Raw genomic sequence first — 16,963 nt, forward strand, 5'->3', positions numbered from 1 at the left:
TATGTTAAGAGAATAAGATGGAATATAGGAGGGTTGCTTTTTTGAACAATGTACACAGCTGAGGTCTTTGAATTGGAAGTGTCCAAACATATCCAGGCCGTTCTGTTTGCCACTCTGTACTGCTCAGCAACGCAAATGTTTCCCATCTGTGCACTATTGTAGACCGAAGTATTTTGCCACCTGATCGCCTACACGAATAGGAACGCAGTCTTTTGAGTAAGCGGTCAAGTCACTACATAATTTCATGCGTCTAGTTGTGTTGTGTGTGTTTGAAATGCAAGCCGATAATGAGAAGTCCGTACATTGATGTCCATCTTGCGTTTGAAACTCCCACATTTAAACATAGTTTTTATAATTGGCTAACACAGCAGGTTAGGGGAAAAGCAGGCACATTACAGTGGTCAACCTGTTCAAATTGTTGTTTATGTGTACAGTACGTTGTACACCAAATTATACAGACCCTGCAGAGACATGAGAAAGACAACCTCTGCTAGTCATTATCCTCGGGGAGGCTGAGTCTGAGATGAGATGGGGATAGAACTCAAACGCACAGTCTGGACACTCAGCGGGATTCTCCTGGCATTTATCTGCGCCTTACATGCAAACGAATACGGCACACTTTGAGCCGCACAGTCCGATGCTGTTCTTGAGTCATTTCATCCCAGCGCCATCAGATCAGATGTGCTGTAGATCAATGTCAGTGGCCTGGATCGCACGCGGGAAGGAAGAAAGAACAGACTGACTTGCTCTTTTTTACGGAAGCTTAGAGGCGACATTAAAAATGTAGATTTGTAATTCATTAAAGCAATGACTCGAGAAACTACCTGACGGTTGCACGTTTTTTTTCTCACACAAATAATACAATTGATGTTTGGTAGTTACCAGGATTATTGAAAGACTACGAAGGACCCCAAAAATTGTGGTTCATCATTACAAAATGATGAGAAATACTCCATGTGATCTCATCTAGGATTTGATGTCATTGTTTAGTTGTCCAGGAAATTAAACGTATGGTTCCCTGACAATCTAGGAATGTGACGACTGGCGTTCACGATTTGTCAAACTTGTCAGCTACCAAGCCGTCAGGCATTTCTCTAATACTGACTCTCTCATCTTGTAAATAGGACAGTCGTTTAATTTTGTTTTATTGTCTTTCGCTTGTGATCTGCTGAATGAATTAGGTCTTTTCAGTCAAATAAAGCTATATCCAGAAATTGCTGCTAGTTGGTCAAATACTGAGTTTGCAATTGGAATGAAATTCTATTATCTATTGTAAAACTCTCAAAGATATTACAACCGTTAAAACTGGCTTCTCTTTCTGAGATGTACTACATGTAAAACGTTGATTTTTTATTTTTTATTTTTATTTATTTTTTTTTAGCTGCATGGAAACTAGGTAAGCTAAAATATCAGATGCCGATAGGTCCACTTTTAAGAGCAAACTCCTACTGTTTTTGCTGATTTCCTTATAATATTTCCTTATGTCCGACAGTATTTCAATGCATGCTGAGTTTTACCGAACAACCGCAAAATGAATCTAAATATTTTTTTAAAATCTTCTTTTATCAACATTTTCCCTCCTTTTGTGCCTCGAATCGTGCTGTTACTCATATCACAGGAGCATGGCTACTGTGCCCGTCTATAATGAGGCAATCAAATGGAAATATTAAGAAGACAAAATGGGATTGAGATGAAGGACAACAGGTGTGAAATGTAATGAAAACTAGGTGATAAAAGAACAGAGTAATTTTCTCCTAGAGAGAAATGCATGTGTTCGTGAGACATCAAAACCAAGTTCAATTAAAAGAAAGAAAATGTTAGATGGAGAACACAGAGGAATTGGAAAAAAACAACGGGGAGGAAACGGTGCATACGACAGAAAATAATACAGAGTAGGTGGCTGACAGCTGGGGACTTAAAGTGCTTGGGAGAACAACAAATATTCACCCATTCACCCATACGTGCGCACACACACACACACATTCGTATTTTTTGGACTACAAGTCACGTTGTCGTGTAAGTCGAAACAGCTCAAAAATACAGAAGGAGTTACTGAATAAACATTATACAAGTCACACTGAATATTTATTTTTGCGAGGCACTTCATCACGTGCATCCCTAATTTTTTTTTTTTTTTTACAGTGCTCCTATAACTTTAAATTTGGGGCAGCTGTGCATCCAGTAAAAAATGCTCATGTGAAGCCCTGCAAAATTATCCAAATATGTTGTGACATGGCACAAACTGTACCCTTCTTTCAAATGTAAGTGAAATATGCCCACTTTCATCATTCCAAGCCTCTGTTGTGACATATGCGGTCTTCATTCTTTTTCATTTTCCATTCTCTTTATCAGCCAACCATCTTCCTGTCCCCATCCACCATTACCACTTCACTTTTCTTCCTCTTTTCTGTCGCCCCCTTTGTTGCTCTGCCGTGTGCTATTAAACAGTCAATTCCAGAGCCTCTTTTATCTCGCTTGTAGCCTTCAGACACCTTGCGGGTTCCACCCAGGGAAGAAAAAAAAAGAGTTTGGGGATGAGAGACATAGAGGGGAGGGCACTCAAAGTTACGTCTGTGGTGAGGCATTTTTGTACACCTCACAGCGTGACCCTTGACCTCTCCAGCAGTTGGTTTAACCTCTTTGGCCACTGTCTGATAAGAATTCAACATATGCTTGTATTGTGTTCCATAGGAAGCCTCATCGCACGAATTTAACCCTAATTTCGGGCTGAATTTTGCCGCATCCACCTTCACACACGGGAAGCGGAATTGTGGAATTCAAGCCCCCCAGCTGGGATAAGAGAGGGCAACAGTGGGGGTTTTCACTGTTCTTTGTTGCATCCAAGCCTCTGTATTATCAAAGCAGTCCATTTTATACCCGCCATCCTTTTTCAAGTCCTTTTGTCACGCGTTGCATCTGCCTCTTTTGTGATCGCCCCCGATTCAAACCTGTATTCCCAGAGAGATCAATTTCCTTTTCTTCCCTCGTCTTTGGTCAATAAATAAACAAATACCCTTGCATTATTTTTGCCTTTCATATCTGCTTTGAAGACTTTTATCTGGAACTTTAAAATTGGTTGTCTGGGACTTTCCAATAGTTTGCCTCACGTCTACAAAAGCTCCCTCATATTTACATTGTCGTTCCATTTTTCAGATTGATTTTTTTTTTTTTTTGTGCGTGAGTGTGTTTTGTCAAGTAAAATTATCATCTGTACGTCTATTGAAGTGACAAAAAAAAAGTTTCTGGTTGGGTACTCCATCCAAGTTTTAGCTGTTAAATAAAATGAAATTGGGTTCAAAGTTACTTTATTACCTCTTAGCTCATTAATAGTTGTTGCTTTCCCAGCCTGACTAAATCCTGATTCTCTCGAGTGCATTCTCCCGTCTACCGTATATTAATTATATAGTCAATTCATGTCAAAGGACACATCCTCGCTACGTCGGAATGCCCAGTGAGTGGTCAGCCAAACTACCAAGCAGGCGCAGCGAGGCTTGCTTTTGCACGAAAACCACGATAGGCCAGCATTTCCGCAGGCGCCATCTGTGAAAAGAGGGCCAAGAGTGCGAATGCTCCGAGTAGACTTCTTTGGAAGTACTTTATGGAAGATGGTCGACTCATGCACGCCGCGTTAGTGCGATTGCTACCCGCTAATTATTATAACTCCTCTGTGACATAAGCTTGGAATAAAGTATTGTAGCTTTTTATTAGAATAAACCCGTGAGCTGTATTTGGATTTTGAGGGGGTCACAGTCCCAGTATTATGGCAACACAAAAAACTGGTCAGAGTACTGAATTAGAATTCCCAGAATAAAGTTGCTACTTTGAGTATGCCATTTTCAACTGTCATTAATAGGAATGTAACTATACTTTAGCACAGTACATTAAAGAACGGGTCTAGTGGAAGTGTGCACAAAGACAATGCAATGCATTTTAGTCTGCGTGTGTATACAAATGTGATCATAGATTTCCTTTTATAACGCAAAGGCATTTTTATGTAGTGCGACTATGTTTTGTTCTGTTTCTGCATTCATTATAAATCCCCCGATGCGGCATATTAAATTTTTTTATCTTTACCCTTATTCTCAATCAGCTTTTCTTTTTTTCTTTTAGAACTACCTGGTCAACCATGGATGAAGAAGGAAAAACTCTGACAAAGGCTTTTACTATACTTTTATGAGCATCACCTACAATCATGAATTTGTGTTGAATTCTGGGAGATTTCAGTTACTGTTTGCATGCCTTGTTCAAATATTCTTGCTATTTATCTGCAATACCATCCAATGAAATGATGCTATTATTCTGCACTGCTACATTTTACACATTACAAGAGAAAGAGTTGATAGTGGGCTCAAGGTCTGACTCGATAGACTTTCAAATCAATCTTTTACGAGTCCATTAGAAGCTGTTTGGCCTATTTAAATGGTAAAGATTCATTCAAGGCGCTCTCATGCGCACATGAATGTCAGCTTGAGTTTGCGTCCACATTTCTGCTCCTTGTCTAGCGATTAAAAAAGATGAATGTATGGAGACTGTGCTCTACATTATTGCTTATGTTAGTTTTTAAGATTTGTGTTTTTCTATTTTGCTCAGGAAGTTTTTTTTCCCCCATGGTCATGACTTTAGTACAAGTTGTATTATTTGATTTTATTTAGCTATTCAAGGTTTGTTTTGGCCTTGTCTGCATTCAATTGGTTAACAGAATCCATGCTTGTCCAACTAAAAAGTGGTCACCGTACAGTGATGCGATGAAAACTCCGATTCTATGTCACATACTGTCATTGTCAAGTGTTCTGGCTTTTCTCATTTGAAATGGTAGCATTACAATATTTTTACGATTGATAGCTGCAGTGTAACGTGTGTGTGTGTGTGTGTTTGTGTGTGTTGGTCTCACTCAATAGACCAATAACAGCTGATATTTGACTTTTTAAAACCACAAACCGGTGATCGACCCATGCCTCATATAGAATAACCCCTTTTGTCACCCACAATAAAGTCAAAAGTATTGAAACACACTTGAGTCCTTACTGTCATGAATGAAAGTTTTTTTTTTTTTGAAAACATGCTCTTAAAAATGCTAAAGAACACATTAAACGTGTCAAATTAGAGAGGCAGTTGACACTCCAGGATAGTCAGTACACAGTAGCTATCAATAAAAATGAGCACTTAAAGAGGTTAACTATCAAACCCAATTGCCTTTATTTATTTATTGATTTATTTGCTCATTGCACAGCATAATAAGCATCATTCATACACAACCATTAATTAAATTTTAATACTAGAAATACTCCGTAAAGGTTCTTTGTCCTTGTACAGAGGCTGCAGGGGGCTCAGCGTCCAACAGCTTAGACGTGTTCCCACCCTTTGATGCCAATGGCTGGATGGCAACATTGGATCATTTTAATTGGACCAATAGAATTCAGTGCCAGCAGTCTTTTTTTTTTCACTGCGATGCGCAGGTCCACTTGCGCTAATTCAAGCGGCGATCAAAAACAATATTCAGCGGAATGTATAATAAAAAGTACATTTTAAATATTTGTATTTATGGTAGCCAAACAAGATTAAACATTTATTTTTAAGCATCACTGCTGACGAGTCGTCTAATTTTTGGATTCACTGCGTAAATTCATTTCACATTCCAAGTGTGACACATTTTTCAAATCGTCCTCTTCCTAAAACAATGGCTTAAAAGCTGCAAACTTGGCGCCCCTTTCTCCCAAGCCGGTGACGTGGTGAGCTAGGAGTTAAACTATGTTTTACATAACTGGGGAGTCAGTCCCGGGGGCGGAACGGTCCGGCCTGGCTGGATGCTCATTTTTGGGGTGGGGGGTGACAAATTTAAAAAAAAAAAGGGTTAGCTGAACAAAGGCCAGAGGTGGATTTTAGTCCAGCCCACGAATCGACCCTAGTTGCGTGTGATGAACCTACTCGCGAAACGGACGAACTACAAAAACTGCCTCTGAACGCATCAAAAGCACCACTACCGACTGTTTGTGTATGAAGAGACGTGAGGCAGCAGTGTGCGTTTGAGCAAACCTATATTTCCTGACATCACGTAACCCAGCCCAAAATAAATAAATAAATAAATGACATCACGTAACCGCGCTTCCCGCCTGCAAATGAGGCATACCATTACAAGGGGGGTGTAATATCTCAGACGGCGATAACAGAGGTGAAGTCAAACCGTTAACCCAATTCAATTTGACAAAGCACTTACCACCATAATAAATCCGTAATAAGGTAAGCTGATTTGAATGATAATTTAGTCAGCTAATGATTGTTATAGGGATTGTTGTATTACCCCTCTTGTAATGGTATGCCCCAGTAGCAGGTGGGAGGCACGTGTTAGTGATGGCAACCTCCTGTCGCACGTCTCTTCTTGCACAAACAATGTTCTATAAATAAGCCGCTGCCATTAGCGGTTATGCGCGGACGTTTTTTTTTTTTCGGGGGTCCTTTTGGGTCGGGGGTCGACAATTTTTATGAATATGGCTGGCGGGTCGAGGCCGAATGTGTACAGAGATGGCCGAGTGGTCTAAGGCGCCGCGTTCAGGACCCAGTCTCCCCAGGAGGCCTGGGTTCGAATCTCGAATTTCCCCATTGTGGGACTAATAAAGGCATTATTATTATTATTATAGCGGCCAGAGGGCGGGGGACTGACCTGCAAAAAAGGGTCAAGTGCCCAGCTCCGGTTGTTTCCTGCACTACAGTATATAAACAACATCAACCACCACTTTGGCTCTTGAGTCACGTTTTATAGGTGAGGAGGATGGCCTCTCCATCTGCATTTCCAGGCAGTTGACACCGGTAAGAACATGCCAGCTGTGTGGAGGTGAGCACTCCTCACTTGTTTGACTTCACGTAACACATTTGGCTCATGTGGCTACATTTCCTTCGTCTGCAGCTGGTTTTGGTTTGCCGTGATTGTGGTAATTGGTTTGCAGTGTCAAGTGAAGCCGGTGGCGCTCATTAACGCACGGACGTACGGACATTTCTTAATAAAATAATTCAGCGAGGGCTTTCCGGGAGAGTCCAGACGTGCACATGTTGCTACGGTAACGGCGGCAAGTGAGGGCTGCGGCTACAGAGAGGAAGATGACGTTCCGTGCATTCAAATGCCTTTTGCACTTCCATATACAATTACCACTGCAGCAATGGAGGCTATGGATGTTTTTTTTTTTTTTGTTCTTCACCCGACCCTTTCAGAAACATTGACCTGGAGATGGTCATTAATGGTGTAGTATTTCACTCAGTGGACTTGGTTGCAGGTAGCATGGTTTCTGTTCCCACTGATGGTAGGAAGGTTGAGTGTGAATAGTTGTCAGACCCTGTACGAGTCCAATCAGTCCAGGGTGTAATCTATGTATATTTTGCCTATCATCAGCTGCATATGATCCACCTCTCAGCGAAACCAAAAGAGGATACGTGGTCAAAATGTTTGGGAAAATCATGTGCATCAACTTCCTGTTTTGAGCACATTTTCGTCACTTTTAACAACATTGAGATATTGGATATTGCCATTTATTTGTTACCAATCCTCCCCTTTTAAAATAAATTGAAGAATTGTTGACCAAACAATTATTGACTGGCTTCTGATTTCAAAACTGGCTTTCCATCAATGTATAGTGTGTATGTGATGACGTAATGTGATGATACATTTATAGGGGTTCACAGTCATAACGGCCCTCTGAGGCCCATCCATAAAAATGACACCTGATGTAAGTGCTGAAATTGAAACTCTGAACTGTGAGGCAGACATGTTGACCACTAGCCCGACTTACTGCCCTGGAAGGAGAACCATAGTCAGAAAAAAATAAAATAGTAATATTATTATGTAGTCAACGAAAAACTCCATTCATGCAGTAAAGCAACTCTTCTGTCTGTCTTCTCAGAAAGCTACGCCTCATTTAGATTTAGCATACCGATCCGCTATTCCGCTGCTCCTCAGCCAGCCATGCTTGCATATTTGTGTGTGTGCTCTCTGCGGAAGAGACACACTCTGTCCATTCCGTAACCCTGATTAAAGACTTGCACCTCTCTAATGCCATTAGAAGGGATGAGAAAAAGAGAGGTGTTTTAGGGAATGGACAGCCTGCTTAACCTCCACTGTTGTGCAGCAAGAGAGCAATTTAATCCCTGTGTCGTATAGGCCGGATTAGTGCGGCGTTTTATCACCACTGGCTCTCTTCTCTGGACCTTGCTGTCATTTTTTTCTCCCTCCCTCCTCATCCCTGCTTTCATCATCTGCTCTTTTTACTGTAATGCTTCTTCTGGTACTCAGTGGCCTAATGCTCTATAATGCGATGTCTTCCCTTTATCTGTCTAGAGTCATTACTCTTTCTTCAGGACAATACACTCTTATTGTGATGATTCTGTCAAGAGGGAATTGTGCATCTGTGTGTGCAAAGGGGGGAGAGGGGGTGACAGCAATTTTCCATGTCCACATATTGTCGATGCTGAAGTAGAATTGGATTGAGAATAGTATGATAGGATTGTAGCAAAGGTTTAGAGGGAATTTGCCGAGCGTCAACTATTTAAGTCCACAAACATTTTATATTCAAGTATCACAAAACATAGAAAAGATGTCATGGTCTGTATTTGTGGATTGTTTCGAATACATTTAGTTTAGTTTTTTCATGTTTCCTGTGCTCATCCACTTTGTTCCTTGTGTCTACCAATCAACTCACTCAGCCTCTCGTGTCTTGTCCAGGTGTTCCTCATTGTCTCATCAGTCCTTTTCAGTTTGTTCGTATACTGCTTCTGCCGCGAGTCAAGTGTGGCCTGATTCATGTCTTTTTTCCCTTTGTTGTAATTTTATTTCCACTTTTGGTGTCTTACTTTGAATCGCATTTTGGGGTTTTGTTAATATATTATTATTATTTAGTTGTTATTATTATTAGTATTGTTATTATTATTATTCCAGCACCTTGTTTGATTTTTTGTTCCTTTGTGAACAAATACTTTTTTGGAGTTCCGTTTGCTCCCCGGTCTTGCCTATCTGCTTCCCTGCACTTGGATCCACCGTGTTGCCACCACAAATACAAAAACCGTGACATAGTCTGTGATCAATACATCAACATATATAAATGTGTATTAAACGCTAGTGCAAATTTATAAAAGGCCTTACAGTTGGAAATTTATTTTATTAATTTATTTTATTAGTATTATTATTTTTATGCAATCTACACTACTACTGTACTTTCAGCCAATGGTTTACTTAAATATTGACCAATGATGTATTTTGTTTACCATGGCAGTATCCTTATTACAGTACTTCTATCACTGCAGTATTTCTACCATTGCAGGACATTCACTATTACAGTACTTTTATCATTGCAGTATTTCCCATCATTGCGGTACATTTACTATTACAGTATTTTTATCATTGCAGTATTTTTCTATCGTTGCAGTACTTTTTACCATTACAGTACTTTTGTCATTGCAGTATTTTCCATCATTGCAGTACTTTTCTATCATTTCAGTACTCTTACCATTACAGTACCTTTATCATTGCAATATTTTTATCATTGCAGTATTTTCAATCATTCAGTAGTTTTTATCATTACAGCGTTTCCCCCTCTGTATAATGGACAGGCATTAGGAGTGTTTCCTTACACTTAGATACGTTTTTACTGTGTATATTTGCATGCTTTTTATGAATGTCTGCTGCTAATGTTATACATTAACGGCTACATTACGCCGCCGACTCTGTGTGATCTATATCTTTGCTGCTGTAACACCTCAAATTTCCCCATTGTGGGACTAATAAAGGACATCTTTTATCTTTATCTTTATTAATGAGAGTGTAAACCAGGTCCTGTAGATGAAGAGCTGCTGTCTCGGTCTCACCGCCCCGCAGATATGCCTCAAAAGTTCCTCTCTATTTTGTTTTGATGCTTTATTATCGTTGCTGCAGATTTCATATTTTTCAAGGCGACACCATTCATGTCTGACACCTGCTATGGAGGCTAACAAATGCTCAATGTCAACAACTCTTTTGAAATGTCCATCATCGTGTGTTTGGTTCCAGTGGGCATGGCCGTATCCTTGACTTGTGCAATATTTCTGGAGAGAGAGCAACCCAGCATGCACTTCATCCTTGCGAGCAGCACTCTGCTAAAGATGCGCTGACAACGCCACGCCATGTCTTCACAAGGTTGTGTGTTCGGAAACACACACCGTGGGTTTTATATTGAAGATATTGACGAGCTCAGAGGGGCTTTCAGCTGTCTTCAACATCCATCTCTGAAGTGACCGCTTGAGCGCTAAATCTTCTTTCTTTCGAGAGAAAAGATATCAATGATGGCGACTCCGTGGAGACAACAAAAAGGTGAAACACAAAGTGAAAAGTCGAGAGGGCAAAAAGTGGAGCCTGACAGAATTTAATAAGAATTGAGCAGCTGTTTATATCAGAGTTTCTGTTTTTAATCAGTTTAATTAAACCGGGTCAACATGTCATATGTAGACAGCCTTGCGAGCTGCTGCTGACTGCGTTTAAAAGCCGTTAAATTAAACACCATTTTCCGTGTTACAAGAGCATGTTAATGATTGAAAGTAGTCTTATTTTGTGTTCATGTCCGAGAGTTCATTCTAGTCATCTTGCGCTGTGCACCCTTTTCAAATTAATTCATTCATTGTCTACCGCTTATACAGTACAGGTTTGGAGATGAGCTCAAGCCTATCCAAGCTGACTTTGGGTGAGAGGCCATTTTGATCACATGATTCGCTCTGACCTGGTCACCCCACCAGAAATGTCCTGAACATGCCAATGAAACATTCCCACTTTACAATGAATCGTCTTCTGTTTAATCTACGATGCCTGTTTTTGGATTGTGTGTGGAAGCAAAACCAAACAAACATGGGGTGAACATGCAAACTGCACACAGGAAGGCTGAGTCTTGATTCAAACCCCTAACCTTTCTACTGTGAGCCAGACACACCGAGTACCCGCATTTTATTGTATTGTATTTTATTTGAATGGTTGTGCCAATGTGCAATTTGTGTATATGGAAGGAGAAATTGGATCCGGACTCTTTTGTGGATGATAGCAATGAGACAAATACATTATACTGTGCACTACAAATGACTAATAAGATCGACTCATATGAATCAACTTTAGCGTGCCGTGTGCAACTTGTTAAAGCACATATTTTATACATTTAATATTCCAACAAATCTTCCAGGTTGCATTATTAGAGGATTAGTTGAATACAGCCACCGCTCACCTGCAAATAAAAATGCATTATTAACAATGAGCCAGGGGCAAAACATCAATTTATTTTCTAGCAGCCAGTCTGAGGCTGAAACTGCCCCCTGGACATCATTATTTACCCAACCATAGCAACACTGCATTTTTTATATGGCTCCATCCACAGGTTTGGAGCCAAACTCAACTTAATGATGCATGGCACAAGTCCTAGTTTGCCTCCCCCCTCCGGTCCAGTGATTGACACGCGCACACTTGACACCGAGAGGAAGAACACTCCCGTATGTCGTCCTCCAACTAGCAGAGGCTGCATGCAAATCAGCAAAAGTGTGTGCATTTCTTTTTCAATATAGTCTCCTACTATGTTATTTGCTTGAACGCAGCTGCGAATGGTGTGGTTGCTATAGTGTCCAAGTGTACATGGACAGATTTGGAATGATGTGATAATAATGATGATCATCATTTTTATACAGTGAAAAGTAAGGTTTTACGCAATCAATTCATGGATGTCGGTGGACTTCGGAATATGTTCCTGAGTAATATTCATAGGTGTCTCAAGTATCATTTTAATTTTCTTACCTTGCTTACAGATGTTAAAATGAGGAATGGAAATGGATGACAAAAATGTAATGCAAAGGTGAACAGCTTTGCATATGCATGTCATTGTTTGAATGCGGTGCATTTTGACAAGTGTAAAAAGAAAAATAACAGTTGCAAAATAAAAAAAAAGAAAGCACAATCAACGTCTATGACAATTATGTGTCCGAGTACTGAGTGTGAGCCAACTGTTAACCGAGCGAACACCACTGAACATTTTGGTTTGTCACTTCTTCTCACCCTTTGCTTTCTTTGTATTCTCTACCGAGAGAGAAACATAGCTTGAGCAGCCAATGCACGTTTCCCAGACAAACATGACATGTTTTTTGTAATGCAATTCAATAATGGCACCCAGGTCACCTCCCACAATTTGGGGTACACGTTCTCAAATTCACCCATGTGGCTGGCATGACCATGAAGAGCAGCGTGATTGTAGAAGTCCGAGGGCAGGCGAGGCTCCTTGTGGGTTTGATGCCAAAGAAAGCAGAGTGATGGACTTCTCAAGATGATTTAACAAAAGGCCTGGATCGCTATCAGCAGTGGTGGAAGTCAACAGCTAATCAGCTAGTAACCTCTAGCTGCCCAATAAGATTAAGTAAGTTCCCAACTCAAGAATGTAATTTGTGAAATGTACTTCATATGCACTTTCAGCCGTTCATTGAAGAGCATGGGTGGGCCATCTGCCTGGACTTTGAATTTACTTCAACTTGAGTACACAAAACTTTCAAAAATGGCAACCTGCTCTTCAGCCCACCCAAATCCAATCTTCAACCCAATTTGCTAGGTCCAAAATAATGAACTCCTTCACTGCCAGCCCAGGTAAAGTGAATGTGCTTTTTGGCTTCTGTACCCGTCAATGGCAATTAATGCGTTAACTCAAGTTTGGGTAAAAGTAACCCAATCTGATCAAAATCCTCAGCAACTCAGCGACTGAGCTGGGAAAACAACCCAGCATTTTACTGTGTACAAATTTTATGTATATATATATATATATATGCTCTAAATCGCCTTTTAAGTCATATTTAAGAGTTTTATGATATCATGTTTTCAGGTAATTTTGGGAGTTAAACTACAGGCAATTACTGTGTAAGCATTTGCTTGGTCCTAAAATCCACAAATATCCAAAGGTTTACTGACTTTTAACTAAAAAAGTGTAATAGATAGATAGATATTTTTTTTGCAATGTAAAATAACAAAAAAATTGTAGCAATCAGAAAGTGATCAAAAATGTGAGCGAGACCATGACTACATGAGCCATTCCATTCGCAAAGATGACAGATAATAGTGGAAGACAACAGAGGGCAGCCTTGCACTCAACTTCACCTCTGAAATGGACGCACTGAGGAGCAAATGCGCATTCGGGGCAGCAGTATTTCAAATTTCATGTAACAGTCCAACCTAAAAACTAGAAAGAAAAAAACACTGCAGCCCACTGATAGCCAACCAGACGACAACACACCAGCCACTTAAGTGTGTTCGTGTATACAACACAACAATACACACGTAGATGGTTGTATGGAAGACACTGCTGTCAACTCCCATCCGGCTATTGAAGTGGACCCTGAGCCCCCTAACCACGTAACTGCTAATGGACCCTTGATTGGCAGGTAGAGACATGGAGGCCATCACTGCGACTCACTCAGCTTGTGCGTGTGTGCGTGTGGAGACAAAGTCTACCTGTCAGTGTCCGTGGAAACAGGTGGAGAGGGAACAAAATGAGAAATGGCAGACAAACTGGTTGAATGAATGGGGTCGTGCATTATCGTCAGACTCGATGCGAAACACTTCTGTGAAAACTAAGTGTACTTATTCAATAGAAGCAGCTGTGAACAACAGCTATATTTATAACTATTTGACTGCAGTCGAATAAGAACTAAGCATACAACCTACCTCCGTTAATATAAAATAATATATACAGTATAATATGCTATATGAACCGCTTGTCTCTCGTAGTGGCGTGTCTCAGAGGTGGAGTGGTCGATTCCCCATCGAGAGATTGTGGGTTCGATCGCTGGCCGTTGCGACTATGTCGTAGAATCCTTGTGCAAGATACTAACCCCCCCCCCCAGTTGCTCCTGATGGTGTCGTCTGTAGACGAGGTAATAATGTGACGTGCTTGGAGTACCAACGGTCGAAAAGCGCTATACAAGTGGCGAATCTTTATATGGCGATGTATTACGTCCGTGATATATTCTATTCTAATTTATGTAATTAGTTTCCGCCCCTGAATATACATGATATCTTGTATCGTATTTTGTTTTATATATGAAGTGCTTTGTTTGTTTGTGTCTTTTTTTTTTTTTTTTTTGCAAAATGAGGTAATACCAAATTATAAAAATTAAAAATGATTCAATACCGCTCATCGTGTGTAGGTGCACACAGGTTCTATAATATTTTGTTGAACATTTTCAGACTGAACCAAACAACTGTTTTAACAGAAAAAAATATATGTGAGTAAAACGTGCAGGTCTGCGTAAATAAATGGACTGATGCTTAGCAATTATTCTGAAGTTGAATAATTTTTTTTGTGTTTAATTACTTTTAATTTGAATTTTAATATATAGATTAGTTAGTAGTTTCCAGTTTATTCAAGGATCCAACATGGTCGTGACCCTCCTGAGCATAAGCGGTTTGGATAATGGATGGATGGATATCTTACTCACAATTATACAGATTAAGGAGTAAAAGCAGATGTGACTTGATCTTCAACCGCCCTTTTCTCATTTTCTTCTCATTTATTTTTTCAATCAGTAATCCAACAGGGGGAAACAAAGTCTGCAGCTTTAAGGCCACTTTGAAGCTCCCGCCCTAATAGATGACGTCACAACAGGTGGAAGGAGGAAAAAGTTGTTTTAGCCACGGGAAACAGGCCGACTGCCTTTTGGATCACTGCTGATTCACCAGGTGACATTTAAACCAGAATCGACTGGAAGGGAAACATGGAGATTCGTCATGCGTTGAACTCAAGAAAGGTCAGCAAAAAGAACCGGTATGTTGCTCATGTTAAAAGAGCGATAGCAGAAGCTATCTCTTAATTATTCACACAATGATAAACTCCACTGTGGGAATTGACATGTTCTGCTTCATGTCAGTTACAGAGGATGGAAGTTTTTGTTTGTAGCTGGTTTGTAGTTTGCAGCTTGGGTTTGTGTTGAGTTTGGAGGGCTGCTAAGGTTGACTACAAGTTTCTCCTGTTTTGCTTTTACTGGCACACTTCTGTGTCATTACATGAAAAAAAAAAAAATCCCCAAAAATGTCAAAGCAGAAGGTGTCATGAGATTTGCTGAAGTCTCATGTGCTTTCTTTTGCTGGCTATTTTTTATTTTTTTTGTCCTCCACTGCTCCTGGTTTCCTGCACAAGGTAGAGCATCACTCTGGTACAAAATGAAGGCATTGTTCCAGAAAGAGAAAGCTGGCTTTGCGAAGAGGATTACATCTTAGTGTTGAGCTGTGGGATTCCGTTCCTTCTGGCTTATGGGCTGGTCACCGAGCTGCATCACTACGCTTTTATGATTGTTTCCAGAGAAGGACTTCAGAGAGGAAAAAGTAAGCTAAATAGAAGGAAGTAGGAATATACAAAGAAGAGTTTGACACAAGCAGAAAGGAAGTGTAACTTAAAGTAAAAAACTCGGGAGCAAATGATGGTGTGATGCGATGGTAAATACAATTAAATAAAAAATGGAATTTCAATGCATTTTTTTGCCAGCATGTGAAATAGGAATCAATGAATTCATTTATTGTTAGTATTCTTTTTTCCTAAATGCTATTTAAATGGATTTGAGCATCTCTCTCTCCAAACCCTGTTTGCAGTGTTTCAGATTCTTGGGGGAGTTGTGGCATATGAGAGGTTTGAATGGCTGGTGGCTCGAGCTTCTTTAGATGGCAAACTTGTTGAGACCGATTCAAGAGTGCCGGTTGGAGTGTAGCACCAATTGCTTTCAAATATAGTTAATCAACAATTTATTCTATACGATTTAATTTCTGAATGATAAAGTGCTCAATCGTTATGCTCGTTCCCGATTTAATATCAGAAGTAGACGGCTGTCTTTTAAATAAAAAAAATATGAATAAATAAGTAAAAAAAACAAAAAACTGCTTTTTTTGCAATAATGATACTTTCAAAATTGCATACCTATTTGGTTTTGCAAGCTTTATGACAAGGCTGTCACAATTAAAGCAGAGCTCAACAAAAAGTCACCTTTTTGAACGTCACAAGCATAATATATCAGAAAATACTTGCACAAATCCTTGTGTCAAGACAGAGCTTGACTCGATGTGAGCAGTAGAGTGGGCGGTTTCCCGAAAATGCTTGATGAAATATTGCAAAATAATCACCCTGCCGAATGATACTGAATTTCAATGATGGGCATTTGACTGGCTGACCGGTTGGCTGGAGTGCTGCTTTATTCATCCTCTTCCCTCTCCTACCTGTCAGTGGTTTGACTGGGGCTGCTTCAGGTACTGTACTCTGCTGACACTGATGGTTGCGCCATGCACGTCCCATCCACTCAGGCTGAAAACACAACCTGGCATTTTCCTGGAGCTGAATGGGAGACCGGGGAGATGGAGCGCTTCCACCTTTTGACAGGGCGCCTCACTGCCTCACTTAGGACACAAGCAGTGGCCGTAAAAATTGTGAGGGACGAACAGTGCTTGGAAGCAGTTAGAGGAAAATTTCCAGACTTGTGTTGCCTTCAAAGTCCATTGTGCCAGAGAGTGGTTTGGCTTTGAGTCCCAGTTGGCAATTCTCTAACACCTGCTCACCTTTGTTACTGTTTCTGAGTCTGACAAGCTTTTGGAAAAAACACTTTAACTGTCCACACCTGGAGAAATAATGAAACATTTCATTAATTTCCAAATGGAATCAGGCAAAAGGGGATTTCAGAATGCCCTTTATTTACTATTACAGTCAGTCAAGCAATAGCCTTGAATTACTTGTGGAAAGTTGGCAGCCCAGATTGTAAAGGAAAAAATATAAGTGCATAGTATTTTCACTTGTGGAGGCAGCAAGTCTTTCCGTCGGTCAATAATGGGAAATATTTTGTTTGTGAGGGTCAGTAATGCAAAGAACGGAGCAACTGTCCACTGATTGTCGGCCCATCACATTCCCTTGGAACGGAAAAGCGTTATGCAAAACTCATCAAGTCGTTTCCTTTGTGGATC

At 40.3% G+C, this 16,963-nt stretch overlaps 2 protein-coding genes and 1 long non-coding RNA gene across 14 annotated transcripts in view; all 3 read left to right on the forward strand.

Moving 5' to 3' along the window:
• chchd6a (coiled-coil-helix-coiled-coil-helix domain containing 6a) overlaps positions 1-5,008 on the forward strand; it is a 28,924-nt gene extending 23,916 nt beyond the window's left edge. For 4 of the 8 annotated variants that reach the window (XM_088290228.1, XM_088290229.1, XM_088290225.1 and 1 more), the window contains 2 exons: positions 2,143-2,261; positions 4,111-5,008. In XM_088290228.1, the coding sequence (XP_088146354.1) occupies positions 2,143-2,261; positions 4,111-4,177 (186 nt within the window). In that variant the 3' untranslated portion in view covers positions 4,178-5,008. Of the gene's footprint in view, positions 1-2,142; positions 2,262-2,691; positions 3,136-4,110 lie in introns of those variants that run through there. The other 4 variants (XM_088290232.1, XM_088290230.1, XM_088290231.1 and 1 more) reach the window with 2 other exon arrangements.
• Positions 5,009-6,637: 1,629 nt separating this feature from the next.
• Positions 6,638-11,867, forward strand: LOC148340093 (uncharacterized). 2 transcript variants are annotated; one of them, XR_015842568.1, is made up of 4 exons: positions 6,638-6,829; positions 10,028-10,177; positions 10,286-10,327; positions 10,651-11,867. It is a non-coding gene; the product is annotated as an uncharacterized LOC148340093 (long non-coding RNA). The 2 variants fall into 2 exon arrangements; XR_015842569.1 differs by having other exon boundaries at positions 6,638-6,804; positions 10,028-11,867.
• A 2,802-nt stretch (positions 11,868-14,669) lies between these two features.
• LOC148340094 (plexin-A1-like) overlaps positions 14,670-16,963 on the forward strand; it is a 217,404-nt gene continuing 215,110 nt past the window's right edge. For 2 of the 4 annotated variants that reach the window (XM_088289388.1, XM_088289393.1), the window contains exon 1: positions 14,670-14,789. The gene's annotated coding sequence lies outside the window, so the exon portion shown is untranslated. The remainder of the gene's footprint in view (positions 14,790-16,963) is intronic. The other 2 variants (XM_088289392.1, XM_088289391.1) reach the window with 2 other exon arrangements.

Source organism: Idiotropiscis lumnitzeri, chromosome 3 (assembly GCF_059441095.1).
Source record: "Idiotropiscis lumnitzeri isolate Australia: NSW breed Sydney's pygmy pipehorse chromosome 3, RoL_Ilum_1.0, whole genome shotgun sequence".
Taxonomy (NCBI): Eukaryota; Metazoa; Chordata; class Actinopteri; order Syngnathiformes; family Syngnathidae; genus Idiotropiscis; species Idiotropiscis lumnitzeri.